Source organism: Papio anubis, chromosome 6 (assembly GCF_008728515.1).
Source record: "Papio anubis isolate 15944 chromosome 6, Panubis1.0, whole genome shotgun sequence".
Lineage (NCBI taxonomy): Eukaryota > Metazoa > Chordata > Mammalia > Primates > Cercopithecidae > Papio > Papio anubis.
Window position 1 is genome coordinate 74227454 of NC_044981.1, and position 24077 is coordinate 74251530.

Consider the following 24077-nt stretch of genomic DNA (forward strand, 5'->3'; position numbering starts at 1 on the left):
GATTGCACCACTGCACTACAGCCTGGGTGACAAAGTGAGACAATTTATCCTAACAATAAAAACATTTGTTCATATTTAAGATATTACTTAATTGGACGAGGTTATAGTACCAACTCAAATATTTTAACATTCATCAAGTTAAATCAAAGGCTTATCAAGGTTATGTTGAAATTTACTTGCTGATTGATTAGTTATAAAAACACTGTTTTTTTTCCTAATTAATGACAGACAAAGATTAATGATAAAAGACTAAACCAAACACTGATCTCTTCTGTATCTACAGCAAACCTACAGAAATGATGTAAGAAAAAGGATAATGGGCTGTGAGGCATATGTAATAGGCAGAGGCAAATTGGAAACCAAAATGGGGATCATAAAGCTACCGTGCCACAATGAAGACAAGACGCCATGTGGCTGGGCTGTTTTTCTTCTACTGGAATAAATGTAAGAAGTCTTCTGCAGATAAGAATACAACCAATAAGCACTAAAAAACTGACAAAGCCCAACACAGTGATGAAGACAAACTCAATAAACATTAAAATTTATACCTAAAACACACCAAAAAAACTTAATAAAGCTATCTCAAAAGTGAATACAAAGGCCAGCCATGGTAGCTCATGCCTGTAATCCCAGCACTTTGGGAGGCCAATGTGGGAGAATTGTGCTTTGGGGTCAGGAGTTCAAGACTAGCCAGGGCAATGGCAAGACCCTGTCTCTACAAAGTTAAAAAATAAAATTTAAAGTTAGCCAGGCACAGTGGTACAAACCTATAGTCCCAGCTATTTGGGATGATGAGGCAAGAGGATCACTTGAGGCAGTCCAAGGCTGCAGTCAGTTAGGACTGTCCCATTGCACTCCGGCCCCGGCCCAGGTAACACAATGAGACTATCTCCCCACCAACCAAACAAAAAAGAGAATCACATCCATGAAATAAATGCAGGGTCTTGTCTTAGAAAAAAAACAAAGAATCAATGAGACATCCTTGAAATTGGATATAACCATTTAAATTTGGGAAAAATAAATGATAGCTAGCTGACCACATAAATAATAACTGAAGTTATTTCAGTTTTTGTGACGAGAGACACTAAAAATATGCGAGTGTGCATGCACACACATACATATACGTATACACATACATATCATTCCTTTGATTTCTTAAAAAGTCTTCGAAGTACTATTGAATTAAGAGATAAGCACATCTTTTGATTTTAATCGATATTAACATATTCCATCCATAAAAGCAGTAGCAAGCAATACAAACGCTCATCATCATTATATAAGTTTATCTCAGCAAAGGATGCAAAAAAGGTATGCTTTCTACTTACCATGAAAAAGCCAACCACTCAACCAACCAAAAAACAAGATTATTTCAGAAAGAAATTTTCCTTTATTACACCAATAGGAATTCTAGCACTCTGAGGTCCTACTGATCCCAGGGTACGATACACTTAGTAAAGAAAAAAGGACTACTTGAGTATTTTGAAAAGATGAGTAATAAAACAGAAAAGTGAATTCTAGAAAAGAAGACTGCTTTAGGAGGTTTAAAAAACTCAAATGAAAAAAGGAAGGAACACGAAGCTGGTGAAGAAGGCCAGTTATTTATTTTCCCTTTGTTTCAATAATTGCTTTAGATAGTGACTTGGACCTAAAAAGAAGTTTCACATAGGCTTCCTCAATTTCAGACTCTAAGGCTCTGAAATTTTCAAGCTAAGATGTTTTTCTCCAAAATAAAAAAAAAAAAAAAAAAAAGAAAGAAAGGAAAAAGGGATACTTGTGATTCCTTCACACTCAGCGAAGTACATATCTCTCTCCAATTAGGCCATGACCAACCGAAATCTACTGGGTGCAAACATTTTTCCAGAGTAGGATGACAGAAAAGCCAGTAAGGCAAAACTATTAGGGACAATCTACCTCTCTTAATGGAGAAAATGAGAAATATTATCTATAGCAGCATTAGCTGACTTCATTATCTAGAATAATGAAGAGATGCCAAGACACCACAAGAACACAGAAAAACATAACAAAACGCTATTTTTAGACTGTACAAAGATGGCATACAAGATTATGAAGAGCTAAAGAAAGCTCTTGATGAGGCTTTACTGTAATTTATTAGAATTTCATGAGTATACAAGAATTGGCACTTTGGGAAAGGGTATGCTAGAAAGCAGAAATGGAATTAAAAATTTTAAATACGAAACAAACAATCCAGAGATAACCAAGAATTACTATGTTAATTTTTAATCATTAATTAACCTGTTTATAATATTAACAAATGGTCACAATACTTAAGAAGCAAATATTAAACATCAAAATAATTAATATGTACCTTTGAGACAGTGGGTATTTTATTCTCTTTTGGAACAGTTAAGTGTTTTCTTTTCTCTTCTGACCTGTAAGTCTTTATTTCTTCTTCTCCCTTTGCAGTTCTCCATTCTTCTTGCCTACTGAAAGACAAAAGCCATATGCATTCATCTAGAATTTTACACATAACTTTCCTCCAAAAGGAATGTTAGGTATCAGGAAAGGAATGCTACTCCTGATGTTTTATTTTAAGATGGAAGCACATGATAAAGATTTCTGAGTTTAATTTCATAGGTTGTGGGCTCAGGACATGCGGCATTAAATGACTGAAATAATGGAAAGACAAACTCTGTCTACTTCAAGTTGATACTACTGGTTCCTGCTATGGTCTTTGGCAAACCAAGTATTAGATTCTGGGAACATGGTGATTCCTACGGTAACTTTTCCAAGAGTGAGAAATTGGATTTTTTTTTTTTTTAAGGATAGGGCCTATGCTTTGATAATCATCTGTTCCATATAGATAGCTGGAATCTCTTTAAAAATTCAATACAACAGAGCCTGAGGTTACACTGAAAGTCCTGAAAGAACTACACTCTTTCCAGAGACAGGGAGGTCAGGTTTCATCTACTGAAAAAACTCAAACATCAAGGTGAAACTGAACAACACAAGTTGAGGAACACTAATTTTAAACTTTAATAAAAAAAAATGAACTCATGTGAAGATAATTTTATTTTTTACTTCAATATCTTACAACTTTAAAGGTTTTGAAATGCAAGGGTATCTGAACTTTAATTCTCCCTTAAGATTTCATAATAAGAAGGGAGTTAATACTAAAACACAGTGCAACTATATACTGTTGATATTTCTTTACTAGATGATATTAATGAACTGCACAATCCCCATTGTGGCTGGCCATAATTCTGAACGGAAAATAAAATGAGCAAATTTAAATCTTGTGAAAAGAAGAGGTTTGGATTTAATTTTTTGTTCTTAGTTTTTTATAAAAAAAAATTAAAGTTTTTACTGCAATAATTATATACTAACATATAGTTGCAAGAAATAACAGAGCGATTATTTGTATCCTTTATCCAGTTTCCCCAAACAGCAACATTTTACAAAACTTTGTACCCTTTGTCCAGTTCCCCCAAATGCTAACATTTTGCAAAACATGGTACAACACCACAAGGAGGATGCTGACATTTATACAACCCATTGATCTTACTCAGACTTCCCCAGTTTTACTTCTATTAGTTTCTATTAGCTTGTGTGTGTGTACACAGGCATACATTGTTTTACTGTGCTTTGCAGATAGTGTATTTTTTTTTTTACAAGTTGAAAGTCTGTGACAACCCTGCAGTGAGCAAGCGCCACTTTTCAACCACATGTGCTAACTTCGTGTCTCTGTGTCACATTTTGGTAATTCTTAAAATATTTCAAGCATTTTCACTACCATATCTATTATGGAGATCTGTTGTCAGTAATTTTTTATGCTTCTATTGTAGTTGTTTTGAAGCGCCATGAACCTCACCTATATAGGACAATGAACTTAACTGACCAATGTTCCATGTGTTCTGACTGCTCCGCCAACTAGCCATTGCCCCACCTTCTCCCTCTCCTCAGGCCTCACTATTCCCTGAGACAGAACAATATTAAAGTTAGGCCAATTAAAAACCCTAACTGATTCAGTGAAATCATCTCTCACTTTAAATCAAAGGTAGAAATGATTAAACTCTGTGACGAAAGCGTGTCAAAAGCTGAGACAAGCTGAAAGCTATGGCTCTTGTGCCAAACAACCATGTTTTGAATGAAAAGGAAAAGCTCTTGAAGGAAGTTAAATATGCTACTCCAGCAAACATAGGAATGATATGAAAGTGAAGCAGACTTGTTGCTGATACAGAAATTGTTTTTTGTGGTCTGGAGAGAAGATCAAATCAGTTACAACATCCTCTTAAGCCAAAGCCTAATCCAGAGCAAGGCCCTAACTCTCTTCTCTTCTATGAAGGTTGGAAGGGGGGGAAAAAGCTGCAGAAGAAAAGTTGGAAGCTAGCAGAGGTTGGTTCATGAGGCTTAAGGAAGAACTACCTGTGTAACATAAAAGTGCAGGGTGAAGCAGCAAGTGCTGATGAAGTAGCTGCAGCAATTTATCCAGAATATCTAGCTAAGTTCACTGAAGAAAACAGCCACACTAAACAACAGATTTTCAATGTAGTAACAGATCAAACAGCCATCTAAATGGAAGAAGATATCATCTGGACTTTCACAGCTAGAGAGAGGTAAAGGCTTGGCTTCAAATCTTCAAAGGAGAGTCTAAATCTCTTGTTAGGGGCTAATGAAGCTAGTGACTTCAACTTGAAGCTAATGCTCATTTATCATTCCAAAAATCCTAGGGCACTTAAGAATTATGATAAATACACTCATCTTGTGCTCCATAAATGAAACAACAAAGTCTAGATGGCAGCACATCTGTTTATAGTATGGTTTACTGAATATTTTCAGCCCACTGTTAAGACCTACTACTCGGAAAACATGATTGCTTTCATAACATTACTGTTCACTGACAATGCACCTACTCACCCAAGAGCTATGATGAAAATATACAAGGTGATTAGTGTTATTTTCATGCCTGTTAACCGAACATCCATTCTGCAGCCTATGGGTCAAGGAGTAATTTTGATTTTCAAGTCTTTTTATTTAAGAAATTACATTTCATAAGGCTATAGCTGTACTAGATAGTTACTCTGCTAACAGATCTGGGCAAAGTACATTGAAAACCTTCTGGAAAGGATTCACCATTCTAGATGCCATTAAGAACATTTATGATTCATGGGAAGAGGAAAAGTATCACCATTAATAGGAGTTTGAAAGAAGTTGATTCCCACCCTCACAGATGATTCTGAAGGCTGAAGACATCAGTGGAAGAAGTTACTGTAGATGTAATGGAAACAGGAGAACTAGAATTATATGTGGCAACTAAAGATGTGACTGAATTGCTGAAGTTGCATAATAAAACTTTAAACGAATGAGGAGCGGCTCATGGATGAACAAAGAAGTTTCTTGGGGGAGGCTACTCTAGTGAATATGCTTTGAACATTGCTGAAATGTTAACAAAGGATGTAGAAAATTATACAAACTTGGCTATGCGCAGTGGCTCATGCCTGTAATCCTGGCACTTTGGGAGGCCGAAGCGGGTAGAGCACAAGGTCAGGAGATCAAGACCATTCTGGCTAACATGGTGAAACCCTGTGTCTACTAAAACTACAAAAAATTATCCAGACGTGGTGGCATGCGCTTGTAGTCCCAGCTACTGGTGAGGCTGAGGCAGGGGAATTGCTTGAACCTGGGAAGTGGAGGTTGTGGTGAGCAGAGATCATGCCACTGCACTCCAGTGTGGGCGACAGAGTGAGACTCCGTCTCAAAAAAAAAAAAAAAGGAAAAGAAAATTACATGAACTTAATAAAGCAATGGTAGGGTTTGAGGGGACTGACCCCAGTTTTGAAATAAGTTCTACACAGAAATACTTCATGTGTAGTCAAATCAATGTGGCAAACTTTATTACTGTCTAATTTTAAGAAACTGCCACAGCCATTTCAACCTTCAGCAACCTCCACTCTGATCGGCCAGCAGCCATCAACATCGAGGCAAGACCATTCACCAGCAAGAAGAGTATAATCATTGAAGGTTCAGATGGTTGTTAGCATTTTTCAGCAGTAAAGAATTTTCAAATTAGGTATGTAGTTTTTTTCAGACATAATCATATTGTACAATTAACAGATTAAAGAATAGTATAATCATAACGTTTATATGCACTGGGTAACAAAAAAAAAAAATCATGTGAGCTACTTTATTGCACTGGTCTGGAACCAAACCTGCAATATCTCCAAAGTATGCCTGTATCTTAGCAACCTAAATCTGTTCTCCATTCCTATACCCTTGTCATTTCAAGAATATTTCATAAACAGAATCATATAGAATATACGTTGAAATTATTTTTCTCTACTCAGCATAATTCCCTCAAGATTCCTACCCATTGTATCAATATGTTGTTCCTTTTTACTGCACAGTAGTAGTCCATGGTGTGAATATACCATTGTTTAACCATCTACCCACTGAAATAACATCTGGGTATCTTTCTGGCTTTTGGGTATTACAAATAAAGCTGCTATACATTTCTGTTCAGGTTTTTGTGTCAACATGAGTTTTCATTTCTTTAGGATAAATTCCCAATAGTGCAACTGCTGGGTCATATGACAGGCAGTTGTATGTTTAGGATTTTAGGGAAGTGCAAAAGTGTTTCGCAAAATGGTTCTATCGTTTTACATTCCCACTAGCAATGCATGAGTAATTCAGTTTTCTCTCCATCCTCTCTAGCATTTGGTGCTGTCACTTATTTTTCATTTTAACCATTCTGAGAAGAATGCAGTGATACTTCATTGTGGTTTCAACTTGTATTTCCCTAATGGTTAATGACATTGATTATCTTTTCATGTGCTTATTTGTCATCTATAGATCCTTTTTGGTAAATGTCTGTTCATGTCTTTTGCCCATTCTCTGGATGGATGATGTTTACTATTGAGTTATGAGAATTATTTCTAAGTCACTTAGCCCCGTGTTGGGTATGTCATTGGATTCCATTTTAATTAATGGATGAGGCTGACCCATTTCAGAGAGCCTTTTAAAAGGAAACTTTAGACTACCTATTGTAGAGATTCTCAGGAAGATTTCCATAGGATGAGTACAAAGTTTGAGACAAAGCTCTAGGAAGCCCAAAGAAAGAATATCTGTTAAAGTTATGGCCACAGTCTTGCTTGACCATAGGCCAATGAATAGTTAAGCCCAATGATAAAGGAATAAAAGGATGAAGAATATTTGAAGAGACGCTAATCTTCCTCACTCCTCAGGTTCCGTTCCATGTGCAGGAGCCTCAAGCAACAACTAGCGACCACATCTCCTGACTCATTCCTCTCCAGAGGAGGAGTAAATTAGTCAACTGACATGCTCTGGAAGAAAAACCCAGCTTAGCACAGCCCAGCCTTATGCCATTGTGTGCAATTATACATTTTGTCCTGCATCTTAAAGAAGCAAACCACATGTCCCAGAAGGGGAGAATAACTGTGGCCCACTGCTATCTGTGTCTGGGGAATATCACTTTTTGTTACTGTTATGGTTTTTGTGGAATGTAACTTTTTGTTACTGATATGGTTTTTATTTCATGAAATAAAAAGTGATAGTAACAAACAGTGATAGTCTGATTTACTATGTGTCTTATTTTCCACGTTATTTTTCAATTATTTCAGACTTGGTGTTGAAAAAATGGGCATTATTTACTTGACCCCTTTCAAACCTTAACATTAGAATTAAAAAGTAAACAAGGATCTAACTAAAAATATACCATGTGAGTTAATTAATTTATGATGGATAACTGGGCACATATGTCATAAGAAAGTATAAATGTATACCTTTGGTGTGTGTTTAATTCTAAATCCTAAAGTAAATTCAAAGTATGTCCAATCAAAAAGCATAATCTATATGAACATTAAGACCAAAATTTTAATTATATAATTACTACTACCTTCTGAGTTGAAGAACTAGACAATCTTAAATTCAAATTCACATTTTGACCTTCATACTTAGAACATATTTCATACACAGCAATCAGCATTAATTAGGTTCATATAGGCCTCATTCAAGAGTATTTCATCAGTGAAGATTAAAAGGAACTGGATATAAAGTTCCCTCACGGCATGGTCTAATAGAATAGAATTTTATTAAATCAACACTTTTAAAGTCATAAATGTATACTTTTAAATATAAATATTTTAATAAATATAAAATCTTTTTGTATTTTCCAATTAATTTTTTTTTTGCATCTGAATATCATGTGAATGACTGGATATAGCCATTAAAAAAATTAAATAATTATAACAAACTTTATAAAATGTATTTTAAGATACAGTTAAACAGGACAAACCAAGACTGAAATATGCTACTCAATAAAACCTTCCATTTGGTCAATCCAAATTTATGATTTTCCTGTTGACCTTAACACATATCATTCTTATCATTTACATAAATCATTCTAGAAATAAACATATTTTAGAAACTTAATTTTTCTACAGTCATGAATAGTTTATACTATCCTTTCAGATAAATTTCAGAGGAATTACAGAGCTGAAAAGGTATTATGCTGTGAATGCTGTTAATTCAAAATGAACACAAGGAACTATGGTACATAAAAATTCACAACTTCCCTTACCTGGCTATACCAGCTGATAGCTCGGGTACTACCACCCTCCGACTCCAAGCCACAAGATCCCGCTCTGTGGCTATTTCACTTCTTGGTGCATTGCTGTGCATTTGCCGTACACCTTCAATTTGTCCACTACGTCTCAGTCCTACGTTTGGTGGTGAATGAACCTCTGAGGTAGAACTTACAGAGCCTAAGTGAAAAAGTTAGTATATTAAGTTCTACTTAGAAATATTTCTCCATTAGTTTATAACAGAAAAAAGAGACAAAACACTATCTTCCACATGAAACTTCTTACTGTGGCAAAATAATTAAATTACCCTATCAGGAACTAAACCACAGGCAAAAGTGGTTTAATGAAAACAAAACATCGTTTTTCAGTTGATTAGATAAATCAATGAATCATAACTATAGACTATTAAGCCCCAAGGATATAAAATCATTACCTTAAAAAAATGCTGAATATTTTTGGGAAAACTTCGTAAGAAGCAAAATAGACAAACCCAAGAGTATTTATGGTTCATAAATTTGTTTTGACTCTTCAAGTTTAATAATATACAACAATAAGGGCGATGAGATGTTCAAGAATGTGGCTTGGACTACTCTACATGTCTCCTATAGAAAATGTGGAAGAATATACACATTTAAAAACTCATTATCTCTAACTTGAAATCTCGTTATGAACCATTTTCTTAGGTCATTAAATATTCTTCAAAACCCTGATCATTTTGGCAGCCTAGTATTTCATTTTATGGATGTACTATAATTTTTTAAATCACTTAACACTGTGGGAGGTTTAGGCTGTTTTAAATTTTTAAACATTGCACTTAAAATGGAATACCTGCTTACCTCTACTTAAACGGTTGGTATTACTGATAGCTGCTTCACCAGAACGTCTCAGGTCTTGCTCCTGTTGTAGTCTTTGAATCATGCTGTCTAGTGGGCTGATCTCCTGGTTTGCTTGCTGACTTAAAACTTGATTCAGCCCTACACAATACCACACAAAATATTATGAATACTTTAGTTACTATTTAAACCACTTTACTCACCAACCTCACTTATGAGTTCAGAATCTAACATAAATGTTGCTTGGGTAAAAGACTTAAATGATCAACTGTAAATGATGGGAGTTGAAAAAAAAAAAAAAGAAAACATCTGTCCATCTTAGTTTATCAAAAATAATGACGAGGATGGTTGCTAACTTTTACTAAGTGTTTATCATGATTTAGATATTCATAATCCTTATGGTAACTCCATTAGGTATATATAAACAACTCCACTTTATAGATGGGAAAACCAAAATAACCGTTCGAAGTCACACATCTAATAAGTGGCAATAGTAAGGTTTTCCACTTAGATCATAGTTTCTTTTACAATGACACATCTGATTACTCACTTTCTTAAAAAAAAAAGTTTACTGCCTTGTTTATTCAATAAATTATTGACTTTCTACTATACGTTAGGAACTACGCCAGGTACTGAGATCTAGTGGTAAATAAGGCACATGAAGATCCTTGTCCTTTAAGGAGCTAACATACTGATGGGGAAAGTAAACAATAACCTAGGAGTTAATGCACAGTATGAAAGAAAGGTGTTGAAATAAAGAAGGTGATGGTGGGTCAGAAAACTCAGAGAAGCCCTCTCGGACAAGGTAGCATTTGAGCTGAGATTTAAATTACTTAGCCACATAAAGAGCTAGATAAGGAACACTTCAGGTAGAAGGCAAGAGGTACAAAGGCTGTGAAGCAGGGAGAAACTTGTATTTTAACCCATCCAACTTTTCCAGCATTAATTCTTACTTGTACCACTCATACAGGACCACTTGACTTCTGCCCTTCTAACAAGAAAACACCTTCATGCACTGAAACTTTTGAACACAATATTCCCACTATAAAGATAAACATGATAATCTCTAACTTACCATTCCAGCACCAACTAAAATGGCACCTCCATGATATTTCCTCTGTGAAATCTTTCCAATTACTTCTGAAAGAATTAGCTGCTACCCTCTTTCACTTCCTTAAACAATCCATACATATCTAAGTATTCAGAGCAATATAAAACATAAATGAAGCCCAAACCAGTTCGTTCCTTAAAAGCATGAACTGTCTCATTTATCTTAATATTATCTAAATCTAGTACAATGCTAGGCATTAAAAAATATTCTCTTGCTGAATAAATTTTTAAAAGGTGTATTATAAAATATATGAAAAATATTGCCATGAGTATAAAGAAGGGAGCAATTAGTATCAGCCATACAAGTATATGAGAAGATCTGATCAGCTCAGAATTTTAGGGTGGGCTTAAATGGTAAGAAAAGATAGAGAGGATATTCTGAAATGAAGTAGTAGTAAGAAAGGTAAAAGGAAAAAGAAATTACATGTATTAAATGCATAACATTAAACTAAAATTCAATAGGATAAAATAACTTGTTTAAGGTCACCAAGGTAGAAGTGGCAAAGTAGACAGAAGTAAAAGTTCTAATGTCTTATACTTCTTTCCCGGTTTGCTGTTGGAAAAACATGTTGGAATACTGATGAATAATCTGATATAGCTCAAGTTTACAACTGAAAAAAAACACATTTAAAGTATATTGTATGGTGTCAATATAACAAGATAATTTATTGTTATAATAACTCAAATCTGTTTTTCCCTAACTCTGAGAGATTTCCCACAATAAATTTTATTATCTGGATTTGCACATAAAACACTAAGGTTTTTTTGAAAAGCATTTTGCTTTTGTTCTATTTTTGTATTAACCATTTTTAGACTCAGTAACTCTAAAACATGACAAAAAAAGATTTTTACCCTGAATTCTGAGACTTAGAACACTGAAAAATTTTGTGACTCATTACAAAGCCAATATTATTGCTATCGACTCTTATGGATACCAATAACTGGTAAGTATTTCATTTTTAAGATTATGCCTACTTTACATGGAAGAAAGAACAATGGACTGAGAATCAGAGCTGCAGTTACAGTCCCCGTGATTCTATGACACAATACCACTAAATTTTGAATTCTCTCAATTTTCAGGACTGGAATATCATAGATACAGGATTAAATACTGTTTATGAGAGCCCTTAATAAATTGGTCAATGGACTTAAAAAGTAATTAGGTAGCACTGATACTTTAATAAATGAGTCTTTTCCTTATTTCCTTATGTCTGAAACCCTAAAATAACTATCAATTTTGAGGCTTGGGCACAATCTGATTTTGCCAATTCCTCTCCAAGAGACTAAAGACATTTCTCTTAATTTCAGTTCTATGACCAAAACTTCTCTAATACTGAAACTTACCTAACCTGAATATCTGCCCATACTTCTCAAATACTACTTATTCTCTGAGTTCATGCTGTGTCCATGTAATGAGACACATGAATCTCACAAACTCCAGATATTCAAGTCCGCTGGACTGCACTACTCTATCAGTAGCAGCAGGAATGATTCCTCTAATGCTTCTTCTCACCCTCCATTCTAAGTAGACATGTCTAATTCCAAGAGCAGCCCTTTCTATCCACTATGTCCATCTTTACTGCAACTTCATGCTAAATCCTTTGAGAAAAATAAGATGCAGGTTTGAAGTTGATTTTTTTCATTATTTAAAAGTCACTCCACGCAAAAGCTACTTAGAAGCTTTTGTCAATTAAAGTCTAGAACTTAAAATATTTTCATAAATATCTTCTAGTCTAAAAATATAGAAGTATTCATAATGACAAAACTGGTTTAACCTTCTTTACAGAACATTTCCATTATTTTTACTTAATACACTAGTGCTACATTTCTTGTCAAAAGAGGGAAAGCAGTTTGTAGACTCTGACTCCATTTTAACTCTCACTTAATTCTCCAACACTCCATTACTTCACTAGAACAGTTCTCAACACTTTCCATGTCAATCCTCTTATAAACCTTTAAAAGTTGACAACTTCTTAAAACATCTTCAATGTGAACAGGCCATCTCCAATCTCTCTCACATCATGCTATTATTCCCTTTAGTAATATTCATCACAATTTGAACTATGTATTTGTTTATTCTAATAAACTGTGTTTAATAATCTACTAACCCATTCCGTGAAAGCAAGGATCATGTTTGTTTAATTCACTACTGAATAGCCATGGCTTAGCAGGTGTCAGAGACAGAAGAGATTATCAATAAATGTTGCTGAGTAAGTAAATGAATTGACTTGTTTCACACCAAATACAGCAACTACCTTACTGATCCCTAGGTGTTACAAATGGATAGTAATCAAAATTATTGCTGTAAATCGACAGCGTTCCATAATTAACTTGTAATCCTTAAGCATGATCAAAGACTTGTATAAAAGTATAAAACAATACTTTTACTTCTTATCCACTTAACAAATGAAAACAAAGTTTTACTCAATTAGCAATTTTAACAGTTCAGTGGGAAGAAGAAAATTTGACTGTCTAAGAAAAAGAGCACCTACCTGAGGAAGTTACTCCCATCTGAGGGATGAGTTGCTCCTCCCTGCAATTTTCACGGCCAGGAACTAATCTTTGATATCTTGATGGATGAGGGTTACCATCAACGTCAACCAAAAAAGGGGGAGGCATAAGATGAGGTGCTTGCTGAGTCTGTTCATCTAACACAAAATTGTTGGCATCACGAATAAGTGGCCGATAATCACTATGAAAGAACATCTGATCTGCTATCTGTAAAAAGAAAAGTTCATAAAAGACTGGAAAAATAAAAATGTATCATTATAGAAAAAAGTCTACGACATTTTTAATAGAAAGCAAACATCTGAATACAAATAATGGTATTAAGCAACAATTTTCAAAATATTATTTTCCTGAATTAATTGTAAATAGGTCTTTTAATTTTCTACCTTAAGTATTATGATCGGAAAAGTAGCTGCTTTAAATTTTCTCTGAAACAAGGAAGAGATTACACACAGGAGTCCCCCTCTTATTTGCAATTTTGCTTTCTATGGTTTCAGTTACCTGTGGTCAACCTGACTCCAAAAATGCTAAACAGAAAACTCCAGAAATAACCAACTTATAAGTTTTAAACTGTGCACTTTTCCAAAAAGCATAATGAAATCACATGCCATCTCACTTGGGACACAAATCATCCCTTTGTCCAGCATATCCACATTGCCTAGATATGCTACCCACCCATTACTGTATAGGAAAAACACAGTGTGCATAGGGTTTGGTATGCTCCAAGGTTTTAGGCATCCATTTGCAGTCTTAGAACATATTCCCTGTGGATAAGGGGAGGTTACTGTGTAGAAAAGCTACTACTAAAAATAAGCTATTCAATATTCAATTTTAAATTAAAATGGTAACATCAAATCTAGTCATAAATCATTCAACAGTCTTTTTACTTCCACACAGCTACCGTGTTTTATCTTAAATCCTTAGGTATACAGTAAGTATGATTTGTGTAATATTACTATAAAATCAACATAAGATTTTCTAAGGGATAATAAGCATTTTCTCTAAATGTTTTGAGATGATATCAAATTATTAATATAAATTCAACCAGGACATAAATTTTATTATATAAAATTTCACTGGTTAATTTGCAGTTTCTTAAACTAAATTATAAACTACTCAATATTTACTATCATAATCTTTTACACCATTCCACCACAAGTAATCAATTTACTTCTTTTAGTCACTGATCTTAAAGTTGAGGTCTTTAAATGCTGAGCACAGAGGCAGGGCATATGCCTGTAGTGCCAGCTAATTATTTAGTAGGCTGAAATAAGAGGATTGTTTGAGCCCAAGAATTCAAAGCCAGTCTAGGCAACATAATGAGACATTTCACACCCACCCTGTAAAAAAAAGCTCCCCAAAACTGGACAGGATCTTTAATAAAAAACATTACAATCAGGTAATATAATACACTTTTAAGAATCTTATGAAAGCCACAGATTTGTACCCTAGATAAGAACATATTATCTACATAAATAAAACATTTTACATAATTTCAGAGTCCCAATATGGATAACATCTTCCATCTCCAGTTTATATACCCCATGTTAAGAATTCCAATCTAGATTGCTCCAGCAGGCTAAGAGTTATTTTTTTTCTGAAATATGTAGATTTTTAAATAATAAGCCCTAATAAAGTGAGATTTAACTGCTGTCTTCACCTTCCTTACCAAAACTAAGTCTCCAGACTACTTAACATAAGATTCTTCAAATTTTATCCTGAATGTAAAGATGCTGATTCTCACCTACTCCAAAAACATACAACCCCTAAACATGCATTAAAAAAAAAATAAGGACATGATAAATAGTCATCATACTCTACCTTGTCATATTTGCTACTGGACCCAAAGCCAAAAATTAAAAGATGTCCATGAGAGTCGGTGCAAGCAAAATGCTGACCATCAGGAGAGCATTTGCAGTCAAATACTGCGCCATGTCCTTGGCCTTCAATCTGAAATATATTTAACCAACAGTAAGAAAACTACCATTAAAATGTAAAGAATTGGTCACTATTATTAAAATAATTTTATGATAAAAGAAGTATACATCCTAATGAAGTGAAGATTAAGCAAAACAAGCATAGTATGGTAATAAAATTTATGAATATTCATGAAAAGTGCCAGATTAATAGCCTTCAAAAATAAAGTATTTATCCACAGACCAAACACAATTCAGGAAATAAAAGAATACCAATCTCCCCCACCCATAGAATTCTGCTTCATGTTTTAAACTCAGATTTAACACATAATTACGTCTTAAACTCCATATATCTCTGTTCAATCATGCCCTTTCTGCAAAAGCTGACATGTAGCAACTGTACCGATTTTTTGGTAACTCTTGGAAGTAGTAGCCAGAGATCACTGCTCAAATGACACTAGATTTTATTATTTTTGGTAATAAATTCCCTGGTAGTCTGACTCGTCTTTTAAATGGTGAATTTCAAAGGTTAAAGAAAAGGTTTTTTTTACCTGATAATTGTTTTCTGTTTTCCAGTTCCATTAATCCAGAACGAATGGGTTTCCTCCCTGCAACCTGTCAATCAAACAGAGGTGGCCAATCACCACTCTGAATTTTTTGCTCTCAGTGCTTCTTCAGACTATGTTCCAGTTGAAAACTTCTTTAGCAGTGTTCTGAAAGAGGTAAAAATTCTACCCTATCTAAAGCACATCTAGGGACTGAATTTCAGAAACAACTAAAATAGGGAGTTGACTCCCTAACAAATAACAACTAAGGATGATTTTCAACAAATGCTGTTGGATTTCTGGATTAGCAGAATCGGAACACACACACATTATCAGGTAAGAAATACCTCCTTTCTGTTCCGGTATCCACTGATCTAGAACAAATTGAGTTTTATTAGTAATATCCCAGGAAATGCTTGGAAAAGAGAAAAGTGGTTTCTTTCTTTAGTATTAAAAATGCGGCATAAGGATGGATGTACAGTTCACCAAATGCAGAAGTTAAAATTCAGAAGAAGAATAACGGATTTGTCAAGGAAGGTTTGCATTTTGGTAAAAAGAGAAAACTCATTTCTATAAAAGAAAGGACTTTACCTAAGAAGTTAATACAATACCACAAATGGGATTGCCTCAAAAAGAAAACTAGCTTTTTCCTTTGGCTTGCTAAAAAGAAGAAATGTGTGCAACAGTGCTTATTAATGCTCTTTTGGATGGTTACAATAATAGAAAAGAAAGAATAACTTTTTAAAAAATGTAACCATATTAGATAAACCTAGTAAAATTATCTAATGTTTAATACATACAAAAACTTGTAAAAGAAAGAAAATGAATCATAAGTGAAACAGGATTATATCTCGAGTGTGAAGAAAGTTGGAGGATGGTAAGATAGGAGAGGAAGGTAACTGATTCCAAGTCTACTTTAAAACAATTCAAAAACAAGACAGAATATAACTATTTCTCCAGATTACCACAAGGGCACCAGTAGCCATACAGCTAGGCATTTGCCAAAAATGAAAGACTATAAGTAGAAATTCAGGATTCAAGTCTTTATTTTTCAGTGTTTTCCTAGGCAAATAAAAAAAAAGTTACATGAACTGTTATAAATAAGCAAGCACATGAACAAAGTATACCTCTAAATAGACTTTTATATCAAAAACTAAAAATCAGGGGATTGAAACTGCCTTAGCCATGTGTTGTTAAATGATTTTTTTTTAACTCCGTTCACTGAAAATTTCACAGAAGGCAACAGACAGAACAAAAAGCAACTACTTTGTAAATCTACTCTAATAAATGTTTCCAGAAGTGTAATTACAAGTCTAAGATTACAATTTTAAGTAGACAGTAGAGCGGAGACTTGAAAGTAGTAGTGCAATTTAGCAATTTCAAAGGCAATCTGACAAAGGTTCCTAAGCATGGTATCCTTCATGTGTTGTTTAAACAAACATTTTTTCTTTCCGGGGGTGAGGGTTGGGGGGTAAATAGGACTGATCAACCCTTGACCCTATTATTTATCAATGTTGTCACATTTACAGTTAGTAGATCTCTAAAATAATCTTTGGGGACAGTTGAAGCTTATAAAGCTCTGAAAAACCAAAGAAAAAATAGCAATCATATTTAGGATGCCTGTGTGTCCTATATAACACATTCCAATGTGAATATGGCAAGACAATATTAATTTTCTTGGTATAAGGCATCTGTTTAACTCCAAAGTGACTTTTATATGGAGAAAATGAAAGTACATTTCAATCATATCAAAAAAAAGAAAACGATATTATTTGTATTAACCATTTGTTTACGAAAGGAGGCATTAAAAGAATCCGCTTTACTCATGAACCGGTTAGAAAAGGTGCCTCTAACCTCATGAATTAAAAGGCAATTCTCTATTAATGGATGCTCAGACAATAAACACCCATACCTATAAACTGCAGACTAGGTTTTCCAAGACCAGGCTTCCAAACAGTTGATGATATAAAACAGGAAAATATTTTACTTTCTCTATATTAACTAAAAATATCCTAGCTAGTTTTAAAATGTATGGTATGATTAACTAAGCCAATCAAAAGAAAAGAATTTTATCTTTTTAAACAAGGGCCAAAGTATGAGTAAGAATTCTCAAAGACAAAATTTTAAATGAAAGCACTATTTGAATATTCACATCTACTAGAAAGCAATGAGGCTTATCTTCAAAAATGAAAAGAAAATACCCTCTCTAACCAAATGAAAGGTATATGAGACTATCATAAAATTAAATGCCCTGCATAGCAAGAAAATGTGTCAACATGAAATTTAATACTACATATAGCTTATGCTAGCTAGCACTTACTGCAGTTGTAGTAAAATAATTACAAAAAAGTGAAATTAATAAGTAATGACAAATTACCAAAATAAGTGCATTTTGGATGAAGTATTCCTCTAATAAAATCAAGTATGCTTGTTATGCATTATTTTGGACATATATAAAGACCACATAAAGCTCATACACACTAAATATCAATCAGGTTTAGTCGAGATAATCTATGAGACAGTATTTACCAATAACTGTGAAAGCTTCAAAAAGAATAAGAGGACTAAAAAGAAAAGAAATAAAGGTGTATTCAGCAATTATTGTATTTTGTTTTATTTTTAAAAGGAGATGGGAGAATCGGATGTGTTAAAATAGTGACTCTCTTATTAGAAAATTCTCATACTGACTAAAGAATTCTGTAAATACTACCAATACATGAGTAGTATAAACTTGTTAGGCATTTAGAGATTTATACTGAACTTTAAAGAAATTAAATGATACAAAAATTTATGAGCTAAGAGCTCTGATGAGGACAGACTCATTAAGGAAAGAATACTAATACCTTTTCTGAGGGAGGGTACTATATACAAGTAACATAATTTTCGTGAAGCAGAGAGATGAATGATTAGACAGAGGAATGAGATTGAAGACCCAAGACATCTCTCCATCAGTAATAAGTAAATCACCTACTCTCTGTGGAATGATGGAGATAAATGATCACTAGAGTCCAGTTCTAAAATCCCACCATCTGAGGTTCGGAAAGGTATGTTGGAAAAAACTGGACAAATCCGGAGATGAAGTATATTAAAAACAGAATGCATACTAAAATTCAGGGTCTAAATTATATCAATCATGAAGAATATATAGACAGTGAATATGAGAAGTATACGGCTCTAGAAAAAAAACCTTAACACAAAGGAGGAAGGTTAAAAACTATGGGCTATCTTAGGCAGAACCATCCTCTTCTAGAGTTATTTCAATTCTATTAGCAGGGTCAGTTTGTCTTGTTTCTTTTCTTTTTCTTTTTTTTTTTTTTTTAACATATCACTGATTAAAAGCATCTTACTTAGGAAATACTCCAAAATTTAAAATTATGCATCTTTTAAAATACCCTAATTTTATGAAATGGACTCATATACCAAGAATGAAAAGAGCTGATAAATGGAATTTATGCTAAGAATAACCCTTAAGAAGTCCTTCCTTATGTATTAAAAAAACTTTTAGATTAGAGCTTGCTAACATAGGGAAAAATATGTACACTAGATACAGAAGAGACTCAGATGTATATCTGAAGTAAGTGTTGGATCCTGGCCAACATGGTGAAACCCTGTCTCTACTACAAATACAAAAATTAGCTGGGTGTGGTGGTGCTCGCCTGTAGATCCAGCTACTTGGGAGGCTGAGGCAGGCAGGTGAATCGCCTGAACCCGGGAGGCGGAGGTAGCAGCGAGTCGAGATTGTGTCACTGCACTCCAGCCTGGTGACAGAGCGAAACTCCGTCTCAAAAAATAAATAAATAAATAAAGCATTGGCTATCTTCTCATCATTACTACAGTCATTATATAAACAAAGACGACCTTAAAAGAAACTATCCAAATTCCAACAGTTCAGGTGTTATCAAATTACTTTAAAATATTGTTACTGCATGGCTATTTTAATATTGAAAGTTCTTTAACTTATGCCAACATAAAAAAGAAAACTGCTGGACCTGACTTGATAAAATCAGATCAGATTATTATATAAAATGGAAAAAATATATATTATATAAAAGTGATTCTGAAAAATCAGCTCTAGATTTTCATCTAAAGAAAAATATTACCAAAATAAATATCTTCAAATTTAACTGCATTTTGTAGCAACATTCTGATTTGTCTGGGGAGATCAGTACTATTGATCAAGCCTTCCTTGTGGTTTATTTTCTTTTGGTCTTTTTGGCATATTAGCATGGTGTGACTTCCTTGACACACTCTCTAGGGATTGTGACCCCTTTTCCATTCTGCTAAATATATGAGTATTTCCCAAAGTTTACGTCTAAGCCTTCTGCACTTCCTTGTCCTGTCTCCATGAGGAAGTAAACTATATTCTATAGGAAACACTTCAATATTTTCTTCTTTTTACTCCTAGTCCCTCTAAGTAGTCTATCTCCAAGTGCCAGCTGGCCATTTCCACATAGGTAGTTCAACATAATAAACATTATTACAAATGAACTGAAAAAAGAAGTCAGTTCTCCCTTATGTCTTTCCTATTTCCATTAATAAAACCATTGTTCTCAAGGTCACCGGGGCTTAACACTCTATAAACCCATTTATTAAATCTTTCCTCCCTGTCACCCTATAGCCCAAATCCCCATATAGTTACAAAACACCAAGTCATTTATGCATTTTTTCTTTACAAATTTCCTACCACCTACCCTATAATTTTTCATGACTAATTAAAGTAGTTTTCCTCACACTTATTCAATTTCATACCTGAAATAGTACTACTGGCAACCAAATTATTTTTCTCTTAGCTTCTTGACCATCCTATAAAATAATTTACCAAAGTCCCCACAAGGTTCACAGGTATTTATGCCTATGAGATCATTTGAAGTCACTGACAGTTCTCAATTTGTTTTTTGTCATTATTTCCAAAATCTATTGCAATAAAGCTTTCTAAATAACTATGAACATGTCTTCACATTCAACTTTTAATAATATTCCTCCTGTTTATAAAATTCATTCTCTTTCTTACTGACTCAATTCCTATTTATCTTTCAAGGCATAGTTTCAATTCCTCCTCCTCAACAAAATGTCTCCGATCGTCCACCCTGACGTGATCCCTACATCTTAAGATACAGCAATTGTCTTTTCTCATTTGTCATGCTACCATTTGAAATTATTTATCAATATTTATCTCTTAAGGTATATTTTGTATATTTTATCTCCCCAACTTAACTGTAGTCTGACTAAAAATAAAGACCATGTCTTATTTCTCCCTTGTGGTCCTCATATTTTGTGCTTAACACAAAATAAAACACTCAAATAATAAAATACTCAAATATTTGTTAAAATGTTTTCATCTGCATGTTTATATTCTATATAATTTCATATACTTTCTCTTATAACTATCAAATCTCAAATACCCTTGTGATAGCAAGTCATGGACTATGTCAAAGAATTACTACATAAAAGTAATTCACCAAATATAATGCAGTACAAGAAGCTGGAGAGACAAAGTCACATTCATGGTAACAGATTAACATGCCTTTGGTACCAAGAGATATATATCTCTCTCTCTCTCTCTCTAAGAGATATAATCAAAAGAATCCTAAAACCTGAAAGAAAGTGATAATAACTAGTGTATAAGAAGACCGAAGGTACTTCCTTACCCAAAGAAGCTGAAACATAGACTGGAAGCATCAGAGAGTCCTTTTAACACAGAGAGTATAAATATAGGACATTATATCTTGTTAGATGATGATAGGAAGAAAGAAGGAAGGAAAGAAGGGAGGGAGGAAGGGAGGGAGGGAGGGACGGGAGAGGGAGAAAAGAAAAGAAAGAAAGAGAAAGAGAGAGACTCTTCTCCTGATTCATAAGAGATAACACAATACGAGATGTATCTATTTTGAGCTTCTCTTTCTCCCTTTCCTAGATATATACAGCTACAATTATCTAAAACTATAAAGTACAGGTCACACTGAGAACATGTTAACATCAGAAGAAGTATGCATGTACAAAAATTCTGGGTGGTAGATTGGCAGCCTCTGCTCGTTTGGAACGTTGCAAGGAGAAATATATTGTTCTGGATTAGTGGACACTGGAACTTTTTTTTTTAAAAATCTCTTAAGTAAAAGAAAGGTTAAGAGAACAATTATAAAAATAAGGAAAACTTTAATCAAATAAAAACGTTTTTGGAATTTACCCATGAAACAACAAAAGTAAAGCAAAAATCAAATTCAGTAAAACTGCTTTCTATCAAGAGACATACTGTACTCTTTGATTAAAACCAAAACCAGACAGGAGGCAACAAACTACAGCTTTGAGTAACATGACAGAAATAGAAAGATATGGAAAGAGAGAGACACAGCTAGGGCTATAGAGAAAAGAAAGAGTAAGAGAAATAAAGCAAAACTGCGAGAAACATGAGGAAAGCTACTAAAAACATGGGGTCTACAAATTCAACTCCAAGCATCTTTTATTTACTATTTAATATTCAAATGGCCTCGTACTAAGAAATGTGAAAATTCTCTTTATCTTTTCAAATTAATTTAATATTCATTTAAACTCATAGTTAAAACTTAGCTGTCCTGTGATAATTTAATGGGGAAAAAAACACCATAAAACAATTTATATTTAGGAACATTTAAGGTTATAATTAACTTCTAAACCTGGCGACCTCTTTTATACAAGGCCCTCAGCTTCAGTCCTGAGAGGTGCACACATTTTCAAGCTATTTCTGGGAATTATTTATCTGCCTTTTAGCATTTAATGGGAGTATAGAGACTTTAGAGTCTAGAACAACTCTCATCAAAACAAAACTATTCTGATGTTTACCTCCTGCCAATGCCAAACAAATGTGGGCTAAGTTATACCCAAGTATTATAGTTTGGAATATTCTTAATATACACTACTTGCTTCAGGAAAATATCCAAATATATACTACATTTCCTCTGAATACTCAAGTTATGTAAGGACTGTTCAGTTGATTTGTAAAGAAATAACTGATAAAAGTACTGAAGGCCTAGAATTTAGTTTGTTTGTTTTTAAAGAATAAAGTTGTCTCATAATTTTCTCTATAAAATTCTCTTTGGCTTCTTCTCCTGTTCATTTAAAAAAGAAAAACAACAGCAACAAAAAGAACTACAAAGGCTTTTCCAATAAGGATTTTTAAAAGTTTTTAGTTAAAGATGAGACAACAGAAACAGTAGGGGGAGTACAAGCTACATGTACTGTGTGTATTCCATTTCATGCCCTATGTGAGCCTCTTTTAAAACATTATCTCACGTGTCATATACTACTTATAAGCAGCAAAAACAAACCCAGCACCCACTCCCCAACTGCTTTTATCACTGAGATCCTCTATTAGGAGGAAAGTTAGCAGTAAAAATAAGAAAAATAAACTCATCAGTTTTTCTGGAGAATACCACTTTGAAAGTTGAGAATCCATTTCAAGATTTCAGAATGAAGTAAATTATTTAAACATAAAAGAACTAAATATCTTTATCTAAATTCCCAATCTCAAACTCTTTAATTTGCTGAAAAATTTAGATGGTCCCAAAAGAAAACACAAGAAATTTTTAAAAGTATAAGGCATGGCTTGAAACAGAAAAAAACAGAATATTTATTAGAATGATGACGATCAGTGCAATATTAAATGTTAATGTTTTATAATCTTATAATATTTAAAAATTATTAAATTTAATTACTATGTATCAGGCATTTGAAAGTTCACCTTTTCACTTGAAAGGTTTTTTAACATTAATTACAGGATTTTGGGCTATTTCTAAAATTTCAAAAAAAGAATTTACATTTCCATAATTGCACCAAAAAATGCGGTAAAATGCTGATGAATACAAAATACTAAATTATATGTTACATGATTTCCATTATCTTTTGCAAAGATACTATAAATTTCCAATGGAAAATTCAATTATTATTCAAAAAGCAGGAGAAATATTAAAGTATTCTTAAAATGTACTTGATAAAAACCAGTATTTAAGAAATGTATACATAAAACTGTTATTCTAAAGGTATAGTCTACATTCCTTATTTTCCAGCTATAGGTGGAATGGTGAGTTTACTTATCTGTTTTATAAACTTCAGTTTTAACGGTCACATGAAATATTAATTGATCTTAACAATACTTCACATAACTTTCACGATTTCTAGTCAAAAAAAGGAGTATTCCACCAGAATTATTCATCCTCTAATAGACCAAAGCACTATGTATGACTAGACCCTTCACATGGTGCTCAAAAAACATTTACTAAACTGAACTTGTGATTACTACTACAACTTAACATCAGGGATTAAATTTGTATGCAATCAAGTATCGTGGTATTTCAGTAACTGAAAAACTTATTGATTAGCTACATAGAGCCAAACAGCTATAATTATAGCCAAAACTCAACATTCATGATAGCAAGCAGTGAGAACACAGGCCCTCCCTCGAATTGTTTTTTTATTTTCTTAATAGCAATGCTGGATGCTTTATCTTCCATTTGTCCATAAATAAAACAAGCAATGAAAAGAACAAAAGAGTGAAGAGCAAAAAGAATTAGGGCAATTAGATAACTCATAAAAGACAGACAGGAAAAAAATCAAGTTAAAGAGTAAGATGTCAAAAGA

At 33.5% G+C, this 24077-nt stretch overlaps 1 protein-coding gene across 9 annotated transcripts in view; it reads right to left on the reverse strand.

Moving 5' to 3' along the window:
• The window catches only part of PHIP (pleckstrin homology domain interacting protein), a 138764-nt gene that overhangs the window by 48447 nt on the left and 66240 nt on the right, over positions 1-24077 (reverse strand). For 7 of the 9 annotated variants that reach the window (XM_031667255.1, XM_031667251.1, XM_031667247.1 and 4 more), the window contains 5 exons: positions 14831-14959; positions 12994-13219; positions 9395-9532; positions 8555-8738; positions 2327-2444 (listed from right to left, as the gene is read on the reverse strand). In XM_031667255.1, the coding sequence (XP_031523115.1) occupies positions 2327-2444; positions 8555-8738; positions 9395-9532; positions 12994-13219; positions 14831-14959 (795 nt within the window). The remainder of the gene's footprint in view (positions 1-2326; positions 2445-8554; positions 8739-9394; positions 9533-12993; positions 13220-14830; positions 14960-24077) is intronic. The other 2 variants (XM_031667252.1, XM_031667248.1) reach the window with 1 other exon arrangement.